The following is a 22,100-nucleotide window of genomic DNA, read 5'->3' as shown; positions in this document are numbered from 1 at the left end:
CAGCTTCTCCTCTTGTAGGCTTATCTACACATTGTGTCAAGAATCCTTCCTGAACACATTTAACAAACTCCATCCCATCTAAACCCCTTGCTGTATGGAGATGCCAATCGATATTTGGAAAATTAAAATCTCCTATCACAACTCCGTTATTCTCACACCTTTCTAGGATCTGTTTCTCTATTTGCTCCTCGATATCCCTGTTACTATTTGGCGGCCTATAAAAAAACACCCAGTAAAGTTATTGATGACCCCTTCCTGTTCCTAACCTCCATCCACAGAGACTCGGTAGACAATCCCTCCATGATGTCCACCTTTTCTGCAGCCGTGACATTATCTCTGATCAACAGTGCCACTCCCCCACCTCTCTTGCCTCCGTCCCTGTCTTTTCTGAAACATCTAAAACCCAGCACTTGAAGCAACCATTCCTGTCCCTGATCCATCCAAGTCTCTGTATTGGCCACCACGTCGTAGCTCCAAGTGTTTATCCAAGCTCTAAGCTCATCCGCCTTGTTCACAATACTCCTTGCGTTAAAATAGACACATCTCAAACTGTCGGTCTGAGTACATCCCTTCTTTATCACCTGCCTATCCTCCCTCTCGTACTGTCTACAAGCTTTCTCTATTTGAGAGCCAAACACCTCTTCCCCAGTCTCTCCAGTTCGGATCCCACCCCCCAACAATTCTAGTTTAAACTCTCCCCAGTAGCCTTAGCAAACCTCCCCGCCAGGATATTAGTCCCCTGGGATTCAAGTGCAACCTGTCCATTTTGTACAGGTCATACCTGCCCCAAAAGAGGCCCCAATGATCCAGAAGTCAATTCTTGCCCCTTACTCCAATCCCTCAGCCACGCATTTAACCTCCACCTCCTTGTATTCCTATACTCACTGTCGTGGGGCACAGGCAGTAATCCTGAAATTACTACCTTTGTGGTCCTGCTTCTCAACTTCCTTCCTAACTCCCTATAGTCTTTTTTTCAGGACCTCATCCCTTTTCCTACCTATGTCATTGGTACCAATATGTACCACGACCTCTGGCTGTTCTCCCTCCCTCTGCAGGATATCTTGGACACGATCTGAAACATCCCGGACCCTGGCACCTGGGAGGCAAACTACCATCCGAGTTTCCTTCCTGTGTCCACAGAATCACCTATCTCCTCCCCTATCACTACTGCCCTCCTGTCTCTTTCCCTACCCTTCTGAGCCACTGGGCCGGACTGTGTGCCAGAGGCACTGCCACTGTTGCTTCCCCCAGGTAGGCTGTCTCCCGCAACAGTACTCAAGCAGGAGTACTTATTGTCAAGGGGTACAGCCACGGGCACGCTCTAGTACTTGTCTCTTCCCTTCCCCCTCCTGTCATTGACCCCCTTGCCTGTCTCCTGTGGCCCCGGTGTGACCACCTGCTAATAACTCCTTTCTATCACCACCTCATTCTCTCTGACCACACGAAGGTCATCGAGCTGCATCCCAAGGTCCCTAACGCGGTCCCTTAGGAGCTGCAGCTCGACACACTGGGTGCGGATGTGGCAGTCCTGGAGGCTGGGAGACTCCAGGACCTCCCACATCTGACACCAAACACAGTAAACTGCACTCATACTACTTCCTTTCCACAAATCACCACCTCGCCTCGACCCGTTACCGCCTAAGCCCGTTGAGCCAAAGCCCAATCACTCTGCTACTTCTCACTCCGCTGCCCGCTCTGACGCTGCCTGCTGGATATGGCAGTCTTTTTAAACTGTTTGCGCGCTACCGTCTGACGTCACGCACCTGCGCAGTCAATCCCAGCTATCCCCAAACGGTTAGGAAAAAATACTTATCTTTTTGGAAGTCCTCAGCTGATTCCGCTCGCTCGCCTCTCATTCCCGATCACGGCACATCACGGCAGCTGTTTAGAGGCCTGTATGTAACTGCCATCAGGGTCCTTTTACCCTTGCAATTTCTGAACTCAACCCATAAAGATACTACACCTTCCAATCCTATGTCACCTCTTTCTAATGAGTTAATATTATTTCTTACCAGCAAAGCCACGCTACCCCCTCTGCTGACTTGCCGATCCTTCTGATACACCGTGTATCCTTGGGCGTTCAGCTCCCAGAGACATCCATCCTTTGGCCATGTCTCAGTGATGGTCACAACATCATACTTGCCAATCTGCAGCTATATTTCAAGATCATCCACCTTATTTCTTGTGTTGCGTGCATTTATGGAGAATACTTTTAAGTCCAGTATTTGGTACTTTTTGCTTTGATTGCACTGCAACTCTATTGCATTGCACCTCATTGCACTGATTCCAAATTTGTCCCATCACCTGCCTGTCCTTCCTGTCATCTTTACTGCGAGCTATCTTTGATTTATTACTGTTTTCCCCTTCCTCAGCCCTATCACTCTGGTTCCCATCCCCCTGCCAAATTAGTTTAAATCTAACTGGCCTCTAATTATTTGGTTCCTTCCTTCCCTTATTTTAATAATGGTACATGTAAACAGTCCTCATTCTCTGGCACTACTCCTTTAGCTGGGGAGAATTGGAAAAATTGTAGACAGTCTCTGGAATTTCTTCCCTTGCTGCTTTTAACAAACTAACATACATTTCATCTAGTATTGAAAATCAAAAAATCTGAAATAAAAACTAATGCAAAGGTAGCAGATAGTATCTGTGGAAAGAGAAACAGACTTAATGTTCCAGATCAAAGATCCTTCATGAGAATTGGGAAACTGAGAAGCCAGGTTTTAAAATTAAGTGCAAGAAAAGCTCATCCAAGGGTTGAATGTACTGTGTCTTTTACCCAGGATTGGGGAATTGAGAACCAGAAAGCTTGGGTTTAAGCTGAGGGGGGAAAAGTTAATAGGAACTTGAGGGGCAATGTTTTTGTTTTGCACACAGCGTGGGATGTATCTGGAATGATTTGCCAGAGGAAGTGGTTGAGGCAGGTACAAAAACAACTTTTAGACCCAAGTTGGACAGGTACATGGATAGAAAAGCTTTAGAAGGATACGGGCCAAATGCAGGCAAATGGGACTAGCTTGGATGAGCATCTCAGTCAGCATGGACCAGTTGGGCCGAAGGTCCTGTTTTCAAGCTGTTCTTTCTTATTTTTCTACCTGCGGTCACCCAGTTACTTACAAACCTGCAGGCTTTATCAGGTACATGGGACCACCACCTGAAACAGCCTGTGCACATAAACTCAGCCTCGTGCATGGTGACGTCAGTTATTACCCAAGTTCCACAACCCAGAGGTCAAGCATTTCCTGCATGCATGGTTGTCAGGGCATGGGAAGCATCCTGGAGTTCAAGTATAGCACAGGATACGTATGTGCTCTACAATTCTGATTTATCTTATTGTGTCACTTACTAGATTACATAGAAAACCTACAGCACAATTCAGGCCCTTCGGCCCACAAAGCTGTGCCGAACATGTCCCTACCTTTAGAAATTACTAGGCTTACCAATAGCCCTCTATTTTTCTCAGCTCCATGTACCTATCCAAAAGTCTCTTAAAAGACCCTATCATATCTGCTTCCACCACTGTTGCCGGCAGCCCATTCCATGCACTCACCACTTTGAGTAAAAAAACTTACCCCTGACATCCCCTCTATACCTACTCCCCAGCACCTTAACCCTCTGTCCTCTTGTGGGCAACATTTCAGCCCTGGGGAAAAGCCTCTGGCTATCTACCCAATCAATGCCTCTCATCATCTTATATACCTCTATCAGGTCCCCCCTCACCTTCCATCGCTCCAAGGAGAAAAGGCCAAGTTCCCTCAACCTGCTTTCGTGAGGCATGCTCCGCATTCCAGGCAGCACCCTTGTAAATCTCCTCTGCACCCTTTCTATGGCTTCCACATCCTTTCTGTAGTGAGGCGACCAGAACTGAGCACAGTACTCCAGGTGGGGTCTGACCAGGGTCCTATATAGCTGCAACAATATCTTTTGGCTCCTAAATTCAATTCCACGATTGATGAAGGACAATGCACCATATGCATCCTTAACCACAGTCAACCTGTGCAGCTGCTTTGGGTGTCCTATAGACTCGGACCCCAAGATCCCTCTGATCCTCCACACTGCCAAGAGTCCTACCATTTGACATCATATTTGACCTACCAAAATGAACCACTTCACACTTATCTGAGTTGAACTGCATCTGCCACTTCTCAGCCCAGTTTTGCATCCTGTCTATGTCCCGCTGTAACCTCTGACAGCCCTCTATACCATTCACAACACCTCCAACCTTTGTGTCATCCACAAACTTACTAACCTATCCTTCTACTTCCTCATCCAGGTCGTTTATAAAAATCACAGAGTAAGGGTCCCAGAACAGATCCGTCAGGTACACCACTGGTCACCGACCTCCATGCAGAATACGAACCTTCAACAACTGCTCTTTGCCTTCTGTGGGCCAGCCAATTTTGGATTCACATTGTAATGTCCCCTTGGATCCTATGCCTCCTTACTTTCTCAATAAGCCTTGCATGGGGTACCTTATCAAATGCCTTGCTGAAATCTATATACTGCTCTCCCTTCATCGATGTGTTTAGTCACATCCTCAAAAAATTCAATCAGGCTCGTAAGGCAGGACCTGCCCTTGACAAAGCCATGCTGACTATTCCTAATCATATACTTCTCCGAATGTTCATAAATCCTGCCTCTCAGGATCTTCTCCATCAGCTTACCAACCACTGAGGTTAAGACTCTCTGGTCTATAATTTCCTGGGCTACCTCTACTCCCTTTCTCAAATAAGGGAACAACATCTGCAACCCTCCAATCTTCTGGAACCTCTCCCGTCACCATTGATGATGCAAAGATCATCGTCAGAGGCTTTGCAATCTCCTCCCTCGTCTCCCACAGCAGCCTGGGGTACATCTCATCCGGTCCCAGTGACTTATCCAACTTGATGCTTTCCAAAAGTTTCAGCACCTCCTCTTTCCTAATATCTACATGCTCAAGCTTTTCAACCTGCTGCAAGTCCTCACTACAATCCCCCAGATCTTTTTCTGTAGTGAATACTGATGTATTCATTAAGTACCTCCGCTATTTCTTCTGGATCCATACACTCTTTCCCACTGCTGCACTTGATAGGCCCTATTCTCTCGCATCTTATCCTCTTGCTCTTCGCAAGATTAATTTGCTATACAGAAATTAACTATCAGAACATCATTCTACTCTATATAAAACTTAGGTGGATGGGAGAATTTGGTACTCTATTGAAGCCATAAGCTGCAGAAATGATGTTTTTTAATGCCAGTCTGGAATTTTAAAACCATTAAGTTGTACCATTTGGACCAGTTGCTATTTTTGAATGTTACCAGCCTCTGACACTGATGTTGGGGGAGACCTGACAATGCACATGGCAAAAGGAACTTTGAACTGGAGACGATAAATAAATTTTAACCTTTAGGAGTACTTGCATAAATTTGCCTATTTAATCTCCACACTCGTGCATTCTTTACATCCTCTTGCTAGCTTCTAATGTCATAACAAACTACAGGTACTTCTTGGAGTTCATTAAATATTAAGTAGACTCTTGATACAAGCTGGCATTCTTGTATGCTATTTCCCACAGTCATGCACTTCATCAAAATTTAGAATTCATTTTATTATCAATTGCAATTGGGCAGAACTGAGCAAAGTTTACAGTTGATTTGTGTCAGGGATGCATAGGATATTTCCTGTGCAAATACTGTTTTTGCAGCATTGCAAGATGATCTGCAGTGCCAGATTGGATGCTTTTTGAATAATTTAATTGTGTATTTTATGTCCTTTTGACCCACCCATTGATTTCTTTGCCATCCTCTCCACAACCTTCCATTGTTCCTGATGCATCCCTTCGATCATGTATCATTCTGCCAATCTAAGGATGGGGGAATCGGTATTTTGTTCTGTCCTGCCTTACTCCATTTCCATCATTACTTAAAATTGTTGTGAGTAAAACAAAAAATACTGGTCAGACAGCATCTGTGGAAGGAGAAATAGTTAATGTTTCAGGTCTGAGACATCACCAGAACTCGTCAGAGCATTTTGGTGGGTGTGGGTTGGGAGAATATGGGACAAATGTATAGATATCTTCTCAGAAGATTGGTGAATAATTCTTGAATGAAGTATTCATTTAAAGAGTTTTTTTTTAACATTGTAATATCTTGCATAGAACCAACAAGCAAAAGAAGCCATCAGAACTTGCACGCAAGTATTGGAACAAGATGCAAGCAATATCAATGCATTGAAAGACAGGGCAGAAGCTTATATTTTAGAGGAACAATATGAAGAAGGTACGGTCTGCTAGTGTTACACTCTATAGTATACATATGTAGAGCTTAGGTAAATGTACTTTAGTTGCAGAGTGCAACTTTCTAAGTCTCCAATTTGGTTATATTGAGCAGTTCTAAATGTTTGCAGCTCAGCATTAACCTGAGAGAGTCTAAGGTGCAGTAAAAGTCCTTTATCCTTCCCTGTTGCTTTTCTCTGAAACTAGTATTAATGCTACGTCTGTAAAATCTACCATTTAATTTGCAAATGAACATAAGTAGTCGAGTGAGGAGATGTAATGGCATTCCTTTGAGTTTTTACTTGTTTCACCTAATCAAGCTAACTTGTGTTGGACCAAGCCCTGTGTGCTTCATTGTAGTCTGAGTTTAGACAGCATCTGTGAGCATCGTATTCTAATGGATGGGCTAATTGGTACTTCAGTCCTGCCTCAATTCCATTTCCATACATGCACCAGAAGCAGGAGCTCACAATTTCCCTCTGTTTCCTCTGTCATATTCTTCAATGAATAAGGCCAATAATAGCAGTCTTGCTGATAACCTGACTGAGATCGGACTGTGACTCCACATTGTTTGGGTGCCTCCTCAATTCCATTTACTACTTGAGTTTTCACTGCTGTTGCTAACAGCTCAAGCACTGGAGGTGAGGAGTTGGGAAACCATGTGGAGAAGGTCATGAATACTTCAGAACTTGAGATAGTTAAATGGGATGTCTTGGGGATAGGCCACATTACAGCAGAAGAGTTATTGGATGCCTTAAGGTGTATGAAGGTAGATAAATCTCCAGGGCCTGATCAGGTATATCCAAGAAAACTGGGAAGCTTGAGGATATAGCGGGAGGCTTGGCTGATATACATGCATCATTAGCGACAGGTGAAGTGCCGGAAGACTGGGGGGGTGGCTAATGTTGTGCCTTCATTTAAGAAGGGCTGCAAAGAAAAATCTGGGAACTATAGACCAGTAAGCCTAACATCTATGGTAGGCAAGTTAGAGGGAGTTCTGAGGGATAAGATGCAAGCATTTGGAAAGACAGGTTGATTAGGGATAGTCAGCACAGTTCTGCATGGGAAATCAAGTCTCACAAATTTGAGTTTTATTTTTGAAGAAGTAACTAAGCAAGTAGGTGAGACCAGGGCAGTAGACATGGTCCATATGGACTTCAGGTTCCACATGGTGGGCTGCTATGTAAAGTTAGATCACGTGGGATCCAGGGAGAGCTAGATGATTGGAAACACAATTGGCTTGATGGAAGCAGAGGGTGATGGTGGAAGGTTGTTTTTTGGACCGGAGGCCCATGATTAGTGGTGATCCCAGGGTTCTGTGCTAGGCCCATTACTACTTGTCATCTATATCAATGACTTGGATGAAAGCATACAAGGCATGGTTAGTGATATTGCAGATGATATTAAAATAGATAGTGTCGTTGACAGTGAAGATGGTTGTCAGGATTAACGGAGGGCTCTTAATCACATGGGTAAGTGAGCTGAGGAATGGCAAAAGGAGTTTAATTCAGATAACTGTGAGGTGTTGCATTTTTGGAAGACAAATTAGTGTAGTACATTCACACGGCCCTGGGGAGTGTTGTACATAGTTCCCTGAAAGTGGCATTGCAGGTAGACGGGGTGGTGAAGAAGATTTTTGGCATGCTGGCCTTTGTCAGTCAGGGTATTAAGTATAAAAGTTGGGATGTTATGTTGCAGTTGTACGAGATATTGCTGAGGCCACATTTGGAATCTTTTGTTCAATTTTGGTCAGCCCGCTACAGGAAAGATGCCATTTAAGCTGGAAAGAGTACAGAGAAGAACAGAGAATGTTCCTGGGACTTGGAATGAGTTGTGGAGAGAGATTGAGCAGGTTGGGACTTTTCATTGGAGCATAGGAGCATGAGGGGTGAGCTTATAGAGGTGTTTAAAATCACGAGGGGTCTTTTTCCCAAGGTTGGGGAATCAAGAACTTGAGGACGTGCTTAAGGTGAGAGGGGAGAGATTTAATAGGAATGTGAGGGGCAACTTTTTCATCCCAAGTGTAGTCAGTAAATGGAATGAGCACCACAGCAAGTAGTTGAGGCAGATACATTAATAACATTTAAATGGTACTTGGACAGGTCCATGGATAGGAAAGGTTTTGGAGCATTTGGCCCATATCTCAGGCAAATGGGACTGGCTGAGTTAGGAGTTTTGGTCAGCATGGACCAGTTGGGCTGAAAGGCCTGTTTGCATGCTGTATGACTCTGACTCTGTGTTGGTTGATAATTTCGGTGCAGGCAGCAGCAAGAGGCTTTAGGACTGATTGAAACTTTGGGAAGGATGGTTCAATCCAGGACTCTGGTATTGGGGAGTGGTTCTGGAGCAGTAATGGGGTTCAGAGGGAATGATGGTTTGGGAGAGGAAGTTGGCAATGGTGAGCTCTGATTTCATGCAAGATTTTTTACTGGTTTTTAAATATACCCTTTCTCCCAGATAAATGTCACAGAAGACCTTGATGTTTGTCAGCTGCGCCCTTATTTGGAGTATCTTGAGGCCCTTCCCCATCCAGAAACTGAGAAATCCGTCCAAGAGTTTTCTTGTCAATCACCAGGGAGAATCAAGCATTGCACACTGACAACACGTATATGGATGCAATTCATATGACTTTCCCTGCACACTAATGATCAAGTAGCGCAGAGTTCACCGCAGAGACAGCCTGCTGAAAGTCAGGAGTGAACAGGGTTGTTGATAAGTAGTGAAAGTGTGGCTGCAAACTGTTTGAGAATCCAGTCTAATTATCCCTACTAATGACATTCCTGTTCCTGTCATTTTAATGATGGTGTTAATCAGTTTGTTTTAAACAGAATATTCCACAGGCATTTTTTAAAAAATAAAAAACAACTTGCCTGTCTGATTTAATTCTGGGATATGATGGATGATCATGAGAAGACTAAAATGCTAAATTACTTTAACCCTCTGTTGATCCACCTAAAAATTATGAGAGGCATGGATAAGGCGGATGTTAACAGTCTTTTCCCCAGGGTAAGGGAGTCGTAGGTTTAGGGTGAGGGGAGAGATTTACAAGGGACTTGAGGGGAAACATCTTCACGCAGAAGGTGGCGAGTATATGGAATGAGCTGCTAGAGGAAGTCGTTGAGGTAAGTACAATAGTATCATTTAAGCAGCTCTTGGATTGGTACATGGAAGGGCCGGGCTTGGGGGGAATATGGCTGAACGCAGGTAATTGGGACTAGCTGGGTGGATACCGTGGTCGGCATGGACTCATTGTAATTCCTTTTGAGGAATTTATGAATTGGTTTCAAATAACCAAATTAAACTTATTCCATGTAGTCATTAACCAGGTACCATGCAATGTGGGGACATAATACAAAGTAAGAGAAGCAGTTACTTAAGGTCTGTAGGAATTTCTTCTCACTGGATGGAAATCTCTGAAATTCTCAACCAGTTGTGGAAGCTAGTTTACCAGAGTTATTTAAAGAGGAGGTAGATATGTTTTTGAAAAATCAAGGAATTGGGGAAATAGCATAGAAAAAGGAGTTGAGGCCTGGGGCAGATTAGACATAAATGGCGAGGCAGGCTTCAAGGGCCAGGTGGCCTACTCCTGCTACTTGTGTCATGGAATCATACAGCACAGAAAACAGGTTCTTCAGCCTACCAGGCTATACAAACCCATTGTACCCAACTTCACAAATTCCATTTTACCAGCATTAGGTTCGTTAGCCTTCTATCCTTTGGTTATTCAAGTATGTGTCTAGATGCTTAAATGTCCTGAAAATATCTGCTTCCTTAAGGCAGCACATTCCAGACTCCAACCACCTTCTATGTGAGAAAATTCACCTCAAATCTCATCTTAATTTCCTACTTCTCACTTCAAACCCTTGGCCTTTTGTCTTGGACACTCCTCCATGAGGAAAAAGATTTTTTACGACATCTATTGCCTCCTCATCATTTTGTATACATCTGTCAGGTTGCCCCTCAGCCTCCTGCACTGCAAGAAAAACAAGCCTAGCCTATCTAACCTGTCTTTGTAACGGTAATGCTCCAATAGGGTGAATCTCCTCTCTACTCTCGCCAGTGAAATTACATATTTCCTGTGGTGTAGCAAGCAGTACTGTACACAATACTCCAGATGTGGCTCTAACCAATATTTTATAAAGTTGTAACATGATGTCTTGGATTCTGTGCCACAGCCAATGAAGGCAAGCATCCCATATGCCCTCTTTACCATCCACTTTCAGGGATCTGTAGACCTTTACCCAAGGTTTCCTATGTTCATCAACACTCGCTTTGGCCCTACCCTGTGTAGGTCTAATCCTTGCATCACCTTGCATTTGTCAGGATTAAATTCTATTTCATAGTCATAGAGCAATAAAGCACAGACACAGGCCCTTCAGCTCAATGAGTCCATGCCAACCACAGTATCCACCCAGCTAGTCCCAATTACCTGCGTTCAGCCCATATTCCCCCAAGCCCGGCCCTTCCATGTACCAGTCCAAGAGCTGCTTAAATGATACTATTGTACCTACCTCAACGACTTCCTCTGGCAGCTCATTCCATATACTCGCCACCTTCTGCATGAAGATGTTTCCCCTCAGGTCCCTTGTAAATCTCTCCCCTCTCACCCTAACCTACCCTGGGGAAAAGACTGTTTAACATCCGCCTATCCATGCCTCTCATAATTTTAACACAAAAAGAACAAATGACATTAGTCACGTCCAGTCTCGGGAACTTCCACCAGTGGCTAACAATGAGGTAAATATCCTCTGCAAGGGCCTCTGCAGTTCTTCGCTAGCCTCCCATAAAGTCCATGAATGTTTTCGGTCAGGCCTTGGTGATTTATTGCACTGTAAGGTTGCAAATACCTCCTCCCTGGTAATATGAATGTTCTCCAAAACACCTCCACTAGTTTTCTTTATCTCTTGAGCAACTATGATTTTCTCCTCAGTAAACACAGGAGAAATATTCACTAAAAATCCCACCCATCTCTTGTGGCTCAAGACGTAGGCAGCCTTGCTGATCTCTAAGGGGACCTACACTCTCTCTCTAACCACCCTTTTAATGCAGCTGTAGAACTGCATGGGATTTTCCTTAACCTTAACTGCCAGATCCATCACGTACCCTCTCTGTGCCTTCCTGTTTTCTCTCTGAAGTGTGTTCTTTATCTTTTTATAGTCATTAAGAGATTCACTCATCCCCAGACTCCTAAACCCAGTATATGCTTGCTTCCTTTTTCCTGACAGGGGCCTCAACATCTCCTGTCAGCCAGGGTTCCCTAAACTTTTCGGGTTTTCCCTTCACCCTACCAGGAACATGCTGCCCCTGGACTCTTGATATCACACTCTTTAAAAGCCGCCTGCTTTCCTTTCCAATCAAACAGACTTATCTAATTGACTTCTGCTAGATCCTGCCTAATTCCCCCAAAATTAGCCATGCTCCAGTTTAGGACCTAACCTCTGGATCTGTCCCATCCTTTTCTATCACTATCTTAAAACTAACAGAATTATGGTCACTAAAGCCAAAGTGCTCCCTGACTGCCACTTTAGTTACTTTGCCCTGCCTTGTTCCCTAAGAGGAAATCCTATAACATAAGATATCTTAGTCACATGTACATCAAAACACACACAGTGAAATACATCTTTATATAGTGATTTGGGGGTAGCCCGCAAGTGTTGTCACGCTTCCGGTGCCAACATAGCATGCTCACAATTTCCTAACCTGCACATCTTTGGAATGTGAGAGGAAACCGGATCACCCAGAGGAAACCCACGCAGATACGGGGAGAACGTACAAACTCCTTACAGACAGTGGCCAGATTTGAACCTGGGTCGCTGGCACTGTAAAGTGTTACGCTAACTGCTACACTACCATGCCTGTATATGCCAAGTAGAGCTCTCTATGTATTGACTTGGGAAACTTTCCTGGACACATTTCACAAATTCCATGCTGTCCAGGCCCTTAACACTTTGGGTGGCCCAGTCAATACCAGGGAAATTAAAATCTCCATCTACACACCTGCTCCTCGTGTTCCTGTTGACTACCGAGGAGTCCATAATACAGTCCCACTGCAGTCCCTTCTTGTTTCTAAGTTCTACCCATATGGCCTCACTGCATGATCCCCCAACAATGTCATCTCACCACTGCTGTTACATCCTCCCTTATCAAAAACAAAAGCAACACCCCTCCTCACTTACTTGTACATCTGGCATGCCTGAAGCATCTGTATCCTGGAACACTGAGCTACCAGTCCTGCCCTCCTCTCAGCCATTTTTCTGTTATGGCAATAACATCCCAGTCCCCATAGCCAATCCACACACTAAATTCATCTACCTTACCTGTTAAACCTCATGCATTTAAAATGAAGGTAGTTTAACTGAGAGAATTCTTTTCCCTCCCTTCACTGTGGTCCTGACTATTCTGATTACTCATCTTGGCTCTCGCTGGTTACTGCTTTATCCCATGACTTGCTCCTGCTCAGAGTCCCACCCCCGTGCCAATCTAGTTTTAAACCCTCCCATATAGCACCAGCAAATTTCCCTGCAAGAATATTAGTCCCTCTGATTCAAGTGCAACCTGTCCCTCTTGTACAGGTTACCCTGTCCTAGATGAGATCCTAATGATCCAAGTTCATGAATTCCCTGCCCCTGCACCAGTTGCCTAGCCATTTATTTATCTGGCCTATCTTTCCATTTCTGACCCTTGTTAGCTGGCACCAGGAGTAATTCGGAGATTACTACCCTCCGGTCCTGCTTTTTAAACTATTTCCTAACGTTCCACCCAACTTTCTAGTAGATCTCTATCATGCTGTGGCCTCGACAACTTTCCTTGCTATGTAGAACACCACCAATTGTCCCGTGTTCCTTGATACCTGGTTAAACAATTAAATTGAATTATTGGAAGGCTTAGTGTCAAGGAACATGACCATAATTGATTACTTGTGAAGCATAAAGTCAGTGTGTTTGGGTTTTGTTTTACAGCGATCAAAGATTATGAAGTTGCAAGAGACCACAGTGACAATGATCAAACAGTAAAAGAAGGACTGGAAAGGGCAACAGAAACTTCTAAAACAATCACAAAAGAAAGACTACTATAAAATACTAGGAGTGAAAAGGTACTTATGAATTTGTTTAAATATTGTTAGTGTCAAAATATGATTCATTAGTCTGAGTTGCTCTGTGTTTGAAAAATATATTTAATATTCAGTAGGCTTTGTATAATATTTGCAAATGTAGTTTATTTTGAAAGGATGGTGAACTTATGAGGCATCACTTGCATTTTGATTCTCAATATCAAATTAATATTTTTACTTGCAATTGTTAAATTAACAAGTACACAATGCCTTTAGCTGGATGTCTTTATTCCTCATTGCTCTAAAATTATTTACAAAACAGCCTTTCAATGAAAAACATCTTTTCAATGAAAGGAAAAACAATATTAAATGTGTACTACTTGTGCAGTTTATTAAACAGATTAATGGTTGTACACAGTTTCTATTATTTATTCACCTTACAGGAGTGCTAAAAAACGGGAGATAATAAAAGCATACAGGAAGCTAGCAATGCAGTGGCATCCTGATAACTTCCAGGAAGAAAATGAGAAGAAGCAAGCCGAAAAAAAATTTATAGACATAGCAGCTGCTAAAGAAGTACTCACTGATCCAGGTGTGGGATGGCTTTTTTAAACCCTTTTTTCCCTGATATTTTTAAATCTATTAATATTTGCAGTAAGTCATTAAAAGCAAGAGTTGAACCTGTAATCTGGTATCTGAGGAGAATGAAACAGTTAACATTTCACGTCAAAGACCCTTTCTCAGAACTGGGAAAGAAATTGTTTGTGTGTTGCTCCAGATTCCAGAATCTTCAATCTCTTGTGTCTCCATGAGAGAAAACAGTTTGTAGAGGAGGTGGGCTGAACAAGGCAAATAACGATGGATGGAAATGCTGTTTCTCTTTCACATTCAGGTCAGGCTGCCTGACTTGAATGTTTCCAACATCTTCTGTTTTTATTTCAAATTTCTGGCATCTGCAATTTTTGGACTTTTGTGTGGAATATGCTCACTGACTCCTGAGAATCTCAAGCCTATTCTCAAAGTTGAGAAGGAGCATTTGTGATGAGACTGTGAAATCAAGTCTGTACATTGGGACCACATGAAAGTCCACCAAAAAAAGTGGATGCAGTGCACCAACTGACAAACTACCCACTGGCCTACCCTATCAGATACGTCCCTGCCTCATCTGTGGGTCTCACATTGACTTAATCAATTACTTCAGAACCCAAAGAACTGGAGTGAAACAAGTCATGCTTAATACTGAGGGAATGCCTAAGAAGGATACTTGAGTCGTAGAGTTTAAACCACATCTTTCTGAACCACCAAAAACTGTTCACAGTACTCCAAGTGTGGCCTCACCAATGACTTGAACAACTGCAACATAATATCCCAACTCCTGTAGTCAATGCCCTGACTGATGAAGGCCAGTATGCTGGGTGCCTTTATCACCACCCTGTCTACCTCTGACCACTGCTTTCAAGGAACTATGCACTTGTACTCCTAGGTTCCTCTGTTCCATTACACTCTCCAGTGCCCTACCATTCATAGTACAAGTCCTACACTGGTTTGACTTTCCAAAATGCATCACCTCACACTTATCTGTATTGAAATCCATTTATCATTCAGCACACTTCCCTAACTGATCAAGAATCCCCCTGTAATCTGTGATAAACCATCTTCACAATCAACAATACCTCCTGATTTCGTGTCATCCGCAGATTTGTTGACCAAGCCTTTTTCATTCTCATCCAGATCATTTATATAAATAACAGGGGTCCCAAAACCTGACCCCTGCAGCACACCACTAGTCATTGGCCTCCATTCTGGGGAAACTACCTTCAACACCACCCTCTGCTTCCTAGCTCTGAGCCAATTTTGAATCCACCTAACTAGCTCTTCCTGGATTCCATGGGAACTGAACCTCCAGACTAGCCTACAATGCGGGACCTTGTGGTAGGCCTAGCTAAAGTCCAAATCAACAACATCTACTGTCCCACCCTTGTCTACCTTTTTGGTTACCTCTTCAAATAACTCTAAAAGATTTGTCAAGCATGATTTTTTCATGTACAAAGACATGCTGACTCCTCCTAGTCAGACTCTGTCTATCCAAATGCTGGTAGATCCTGTCCCTCAGAATTCCCTCCAGTAACTTCCCCACTACTGATGTCAGGCTGACAGCCTGTAGTCCCCTAGCTTGTCCTTGCTACACTGCTTCAACAACAGAACAATGTTAGTCTTCGGGAACTTCATCAGTGGCCAGCGAAGCAAATATCTCTAAGGGCCTCCACGATTTCTTCTCTGGCCTCCCAAAAAGTCCAAAGATGCACTTGGTCAGCTCTGGGGATTTATCCACCTTAATGTGCTGCAAGGCTCCTCCCTGATAATGTGAATATCCTTCAAATCATCTCTGTTGGTTTCCCTTATTTCATGAGCAACCATGATTTTCTACTCTGTAAACACTGAGGGATTCATTAAAAATCCCACCCATCCCCTGCAGTTCAAAGACATAAGCAGCCCTGCTGACCTCTAAGGGGACCTAGTCCTCTCCTAGCCACCCTTTTACAATAGAACCTAAGATAAGATATCTTTATTAGTCACATGTACATCAAAACAGTGAAATACATCTTTTGCATGGATGTGCTCTGGGGACAGCCCGCAAGTGTCACCACGCTTCTGGTGCCAACATAGCATGCCCACAACTTTCTAACCTGTTTGTCTTTAGAATGTGGGAGGAAACCCCAGAGCACCCAGAGGAAACCCATGCAGACACGGGGAAAACGTACAAACTCCTTACAGACAGTGGCCAGAATTGAACCCGGGTCACTGGTGCCGTAATAGCATACACTAACCACTGCACTATCGTGCCTGCCCAAGAGGAAACCTCTTGGGATTTTCCTTAACCTTACCTGCCAGATCACATCTTGTCCCTCTGCCCTCCTGATTTCCCTCATAAGAGTATTCTTAATCTTTATAGTCCTCAAGGTATTCACTCATCTCCCGACCTCCTAAACCTGAAATGGTTGCCAAAAGAGGGGACACAGGTTTTAAAGTGCTGGGAGTAGTTACAGAGGAGATGTCAGGGGTAAGATTTTTTACTCAGAGTGGTGAGTGCATGGAATGGGCTGCCGGCAACGGTGATGGAGGCAGATACAATAGGGTCTTTTTAATAGACTTTTGGATAGGTACATGGAGCTTAGAAAATAGAGGGCTATTGAGTAAGCCTAGTGGTTTCTAAGGTAAGGTTATGTTGGCACAACTTTGTGGGCTGAAGGGCCTGTATTGTGCTGCAGGTTTTTCTATGTTCTGTTTTCTTGATCACAGCCTCAATATCTCTCATCAGCCAAGGTTCCCTAAACTTGCCAGCTTTACCTTAACCCTAAACAGGAACATGCTACTCCTGGACTACTGGTATCATGCTCTTAAAAGCCTCCCACTTGCTATTCATTCCTTTCCTTTCAAGCAGGCTCCCTCGTCTGCTTGATCCTGCCTAACTCCTCAAAATTAGCCCTGCTCCAGGTTAGGACCCTGACCTGTTGGACCTGTCCTGTCCTTTTCCAGCACTAACTTAAAAATAATAGAATTATGGTCAGTAGAGCCAAAGTATTCCGCGACTGCCACTTCCATTGCTTACCATACCTTGTTCCTTAAGAGGAGGTCCAGTATTTGCACCCTCCTGAGTAGGGTCCTCTATATATTGACTGAGGAAACTTTCCTGGATACATTTCTCAAATTCCACACTGTCCAGGCCCTTAACACTCTGGGTAGTCCAGTCAATACTGGGGAAATTAAAATCTCCCACTTATACAACCCTATTGTTCTTACAACTATGAGCAATTTCTCTACACACCTGCACCTCCAGTTCCCACAGACTATTGGGGTTTCTATAATACAGCCCCCATTAGTGTGATCCTTGCCACCTTGTTCCAAGTTCTACCCTTATGGACTCGCTGGATGATCCCCCAAGAATGTCATCTCTAAGTACTGCTGTTAATCCTCCCTTATCAAAAAAAAGGCAACACCTGCTCCTCGTTTACATGTACCTCTGTCACACCTTCAGCACCTGTATCCTGGAATATTCAGCTGCCAGTCCAGCCCTTCTCTCAGCCATGTTTCTGTTATGGCTGTAACATCCCAGTCCTCAGAGCCAATCCACACTGAGTTTGTCCACCTTGCCTGTTAATCCTCGTGCATTGAAATAAATGCAGTTTAACTGTGTGTTCCTTTCCCTGCCTTTACTGTGCCCCGGCTATCCTGCTTTACTAAACTTGCTCTCGTTGGCTACTGCTTTATCCCATGACATGCTCCTGCTCAGAGTCCCACCCCCCCACCGTCTGGTTTAAACCCTCCCGAGGAGTATTAGCAAATTTCCCTGCAAGGATTTTTCTCTCAAATCTACTTGCAGAATTTCTTGGCTTTGGCAGATAAGGGAAAGGAGAAACTGATCTCATCCTCCTTTTGCTCTCCTGATTTCTCTCCTGTATGTACTTTTGCATCACTTGTACTCCAAGTGAAATGCTTGATTCCAGCTGCTTTTTCCTGACCAGTGCCTCCATATCCCTCATTCCCTAATCCTGCCAGTTTTGCCCTTCAGTCTAACAGGAACATCCTGTTCCTGAACTCTCCCTATCTCACATTTAAAAGCCTCCCACTTGCCAGCTGTCCCTTTACCTGCAAACAGCCTCTTCCAATCAACCACTGCAAATTTCTGACTTAATTCCTTCAACATTGGCCTTGCCCCAATTTAGGACTTCAGTTTGTGGACCACTGATGTTTGACTCCCTAATATTTCAGTCCCAACTTTAAACTTGTTTCAAAGTGAAATAGTGGGATCAATGCTTCAGCCTGCTAGTTTCACCATTTGCAGTCAACTTTTTTCCCCCAAAATTATTATACTGTAGCGGCTAGCTACACACTACAAAATGAAGACACAGCGTCGCTGGTTTTGAAATCCGAGGTGGAAAGCCGACGGGCGCGGTGCGCCTTTAATATCTGAAAATTTCCCGCGCTGACGTCATGCGCGGGTCACCTGACCTTCCTGCAGGCGGGCTTTCCCAGCCCAACGCTGGGGAAGGAGGAGGGCCCTGCGCCATCTTGGATCAGGGCCTCTGACGACGTCGCGATGTCAGGAGCCAGTTCGATGCCAGTGCGGTGAGTCGCTACATAACCCACCTCCACCACCCCCCCCCCCCCAAACCTGCAATACCGTCACGAATACCAGAATTAAATAAACTATGACTTGGGTGGCCTGCGCTGCGCTGCGCTCGCTGTACCACCATGGGTTGGTCTGAGTCTAAATGAGCCAGCTTCAGCCCGTCAACTGTAAACATCTCCTCGCGTCCCCCAATGTCCAGCACGAACGTAGACCCATTGTTCCTGACGACGCGGAATGGCCCTTCGTACGGCCGTTGGGTAAAACGTTCGACAATCGTGAGGAGGTACTGCGCTGCTCGGGAGACTGGAAGGGGGCCGACCAGGTCAACATGGATATGGTCGAACCTCCGGCGGGTAGGCTGAAAATCCTGCAAGGGGGCCTTGACGTGCTGCTGTACTTTCGAGGTCTGGCAGTGAGTGCAGGACGGGGCCCATTGGGAAACCTGTTTACGCAGGCCATGCCAGACAAACTTGTCTGACACCATCCGGACAGTAGTCCAGATGGATGGGTGTGCAAGGTCATGGGTGGCATCAAACACCTGTCTGCGCCAGGCAGCTGGGACGATGGGGCAGGGTCTACCTGTGGAGATATCGCAGAGCAGGATGCGCTCACTGGGGCCTACCAGTAGGTCTTGCAGTTGCAGGCCCGAGACTGCAGTGCGATAGCTGGGCATCTCCATGTCCGTTCGCTGTGCCTCCGCTAAGGTGCCGAAATCCACCCCCGGGACAAAACCTGGATGGTGGGCCGTGACAGTGCATCCGCGACCACGTTCTCTTTCCCCGACAGATGGCGGGCGTCAGTGGCGAACTCTGAGCTGTACGACAAGTGCCGCTGTTGCCGTGCTGACCGGGGATCTGAGACCAGGGTCAGTGAAAGCTAAGTAAAGTCAAGAAGTAATGGAAGTGTCTGATGGCCAGGTACAACACCAACAGCTCGCGGTCGAAGGCGCTATATTTGAGCTCTGGTGGTCGAAGGTGCCTGCTGAAGAACACCAGCAGTTGCCAACGCCCTTCGATAAGCTGTTCTAGCACACCTCTGACTGCTGTGCTGGAGGCGTTGACCGTGAGGGCAGTCAGGATGTCCGTGCGAGGATGCACCAACCGCATCCGCCAAGGCCTTGGTTTCGATGAATGCAGTGTGAGCCTCTTCCAACCAAACAATGTCCTTGCTTCCGCCTGACAGGAGAGCAAACAATGGGTGCATGATGCGGGCCGCAGATGGTAGGAACCGGTGATAAAAGTTTATCATACCGAGGAATTCCTGCAGGCCCTTGATGGAGGTGGGTCTGGCGAAATGGCAGATGGCATCGACCTTCGCAGGCAGGGGCGTGGCACCGTGTTTGTCGATCCGATGGCCCAGGAAATCGATTGTCTCCAGTCCAAATTGGCATTTGGCTGGGTTGATGGTCAGGCCGAAATCCCTCAGGTGAGAAAAGAGTTGGCGGAGGTGCGTGAAATGTTCCTGGCGGCTGTTGCTGACGACCAAGATGTCGTCGAGGCATATGAAGGCGAAGTCAAGGTCGCGCCCGACTGCGTCCATGAGTCGTTGGAAGGACTGAGCAGCGTTCTTGAGACCAAAGGGCATCCGGATGAATTCAGAGAGGCCAAAAGGTGTGATCAGCACTGTCTTCGGAATGTCATCTGGATGCACCGGGATCTGGTGATACCCGCGGACGAGGTCGACCTTGGAAAAACTGGACCGCCCATGTAGGTCGGCAGCAAAGTCCTGAATGTGCGGCACAGGGTACCGGTCCAGGGTAGTAATGTCGCTGAGGCGTCGGTAATCACCACGGGGTCGCCAGCCTCCGGCTGCCTTGGGGACCATGTGTAACGGAGATCACGGATGATCGCCACTCTTTTTTTAAATTCCTCCTTCGCAAGGCGGGGCTTGTCTGGGGGTAGCCACCAGGCACGGGCGTGGAGGGGAGGGCCCTGGGTGGGGATGTGATGCTGGACGCCATACTTGGGCAAGACCCTGGCAAACTCATTGGTTGACATGGTGATGGAGTCGAGGTGTGGGGCCGGTAGCTTGGCCTCACCCAACGAGAACGTTTGGAAGGTCCTGGCATGTACCAAACGCTTACCCCACAGGTCAACCAGCAGACTGTTGGCGCGAAGGAAGTCTGCCCCAAGGAGTGGTTGCGCGGCGGCGACCAGGATGAACCTCCAAGTAAAGTTGCAGGTGCCGAACTGGAGGTGTACCAACCGGGTGCCAAAGGTCCGGATGGCACTGCCGTTGGCGGCTCTGAGAGCGGGTCCTGGTGTGCAGTTGCGAGTCTCGCGGCTGTTGGGAGGCACGACGCTGACTTCGGCTCCGGTGTCCACTAGGAACTGATGTCTGGAACGCCAGTCCCACACATGCAAGAGGCTATCCAGGTGGCCAGCCGCCGTAGCCATCAGTGGCGGCTGGCTCTGGCGTTTCCCAGAAACCTGCATGGTAGCCGGCATCTGCGGGCGTCAGCGCCCCACCACTGGTGGTAGAAACGCCACTGGTCGGTCGGTGTCTCAGACCTGGTGGCGGGTGGGGAGCATTCAATCACTGGGTCTGGCCTGCTGGGCCGCTGGGTACGTGGCGTGGCAACGCGCTCAACGGACGCCCCTCTCTCTTTCGACTGCCAAAGGACATCCGCCCGGACGGCCACCTTCCGGGGTTCGCTGAAATCGGTATCCGCCAGGAGCAGGTGGATGTCGTCCAGGAAGATCTGCTCAAACAGCAGGCAGGGTTTATGCCCGTCTGCCAGGGCCAACATCTCGTTCATGAGCGTGGAGGGGGGTCTGTCGCCCAACCCATCGAGGTGGAGTAGGCGGGAGGCCCGTTCGCATCGGGAAAGGCCAGAAGTCTTGAGAAGGAGGGTCTTGAACTTATCGTACTTCTCCGAGGGCGCCTGGATGAAATCCTCGACCTGGGCTGCGGTGTCTTGGTCGAGGGTGCTCACCACATAATAGTACTTGGTGTCGTCCCTGATGATCTGGCGAACCTGGAACTGGGCCTCGGCCTAGTCGAACCAGACACTGGGCCAGAGGGTCCAGAAGGTGGGCAGTTTAAGGGCTACTGCCTGTACCTCTTGCTGTGCAGACATCGTAGGTCCAAAAACGTTTGGGTCCAAAAACGTTTGGGCCCATCAGGGTCACCAGTGTAGCGGCTAGCTATACACTACGAAAGGTTTTGAAATCAGAGGTGGAAAGCTGACGGGGGCACGGTGCGCCTTCAATATCTGAAAACTTCCCGCGCTGACGTCACACACGGGTCACCTGACCTTCCCGCGTGCGGGCCTTCCCAGCCCAACGCTGGGGAAGAAGGAGGGCCCCACGCCATCTTGGATCGGGGCCTCCGACGTTGCGATGTCGGTAGCCGGTTCGATGCCGGTGCGGTGAGTTGCTACAGTACTTTCAAACTCACAGTCTTTGGTAAATTCATCATTCCTGTCCAAGTCCTATTCCTTGTTTACAAATTTGATGGCTTTATTTTAACAGATTAGCAATCTGTCAGTCTATTTATCCAAAGAGGTACATAACATCAGCAGTTAATCTGAGATCCACAACAGGCAGAATTTGTCCAATTCACGATTTTCCACCTAATCAGTCTCTCTTCAGTGATCAGTGAACTGATGGAAGGGGTCATTGACAGAACTATCAAGCAGCATTATTCACTAATAATCTTCTCA

General features: G+C 46.2%; 1 protein-coding gene across 1 annotated transcript in view; it reads left to right on the top strand.

The window, feature by feature from the left end:
- LOC127575809 (dnaJ homolog subfamily C member 3-like) overlaps nucleotides 1-22,100 on the top strand; it is a 131,600-nt gene that overhangs the window by 99,412 nt on the left and 10,088 nt on the right. The window contains 4 exon segments of the mRNA XM_052025930.1: nucleotides 6,138-6,258; nucleotides 13,214-13,287; nucleotides 13,289-13,347; nucleotides 13,749-13,897. Of these exon segments, the coding sequence (XP_051881890.1) occupies nucleotides 6,138-6,258; nucleotides 13,214-13,287; nucleotides 13,289-13,347; nucleotides 13,749-13,897 (403 nt within the window).

This window comes from Pristis pectinata, chromosome 11 (genome assembly GCF_009764475.1).
Source record: "Pristis pectinata isolate sPriPec2 chromosome 11, sPriPec2.1.pri, whole genome shotgun sequence".
Classification (NCBI taxonomy): Eukaryota; Metazoa; Chordata; class Chondrichthyes; order Rhinopristiformes; family Pristidae; genus Pristis; species Pristis pectinata.
This window is presented reverse-complemented; position numbering and strand designations above follow the sequence as displayed.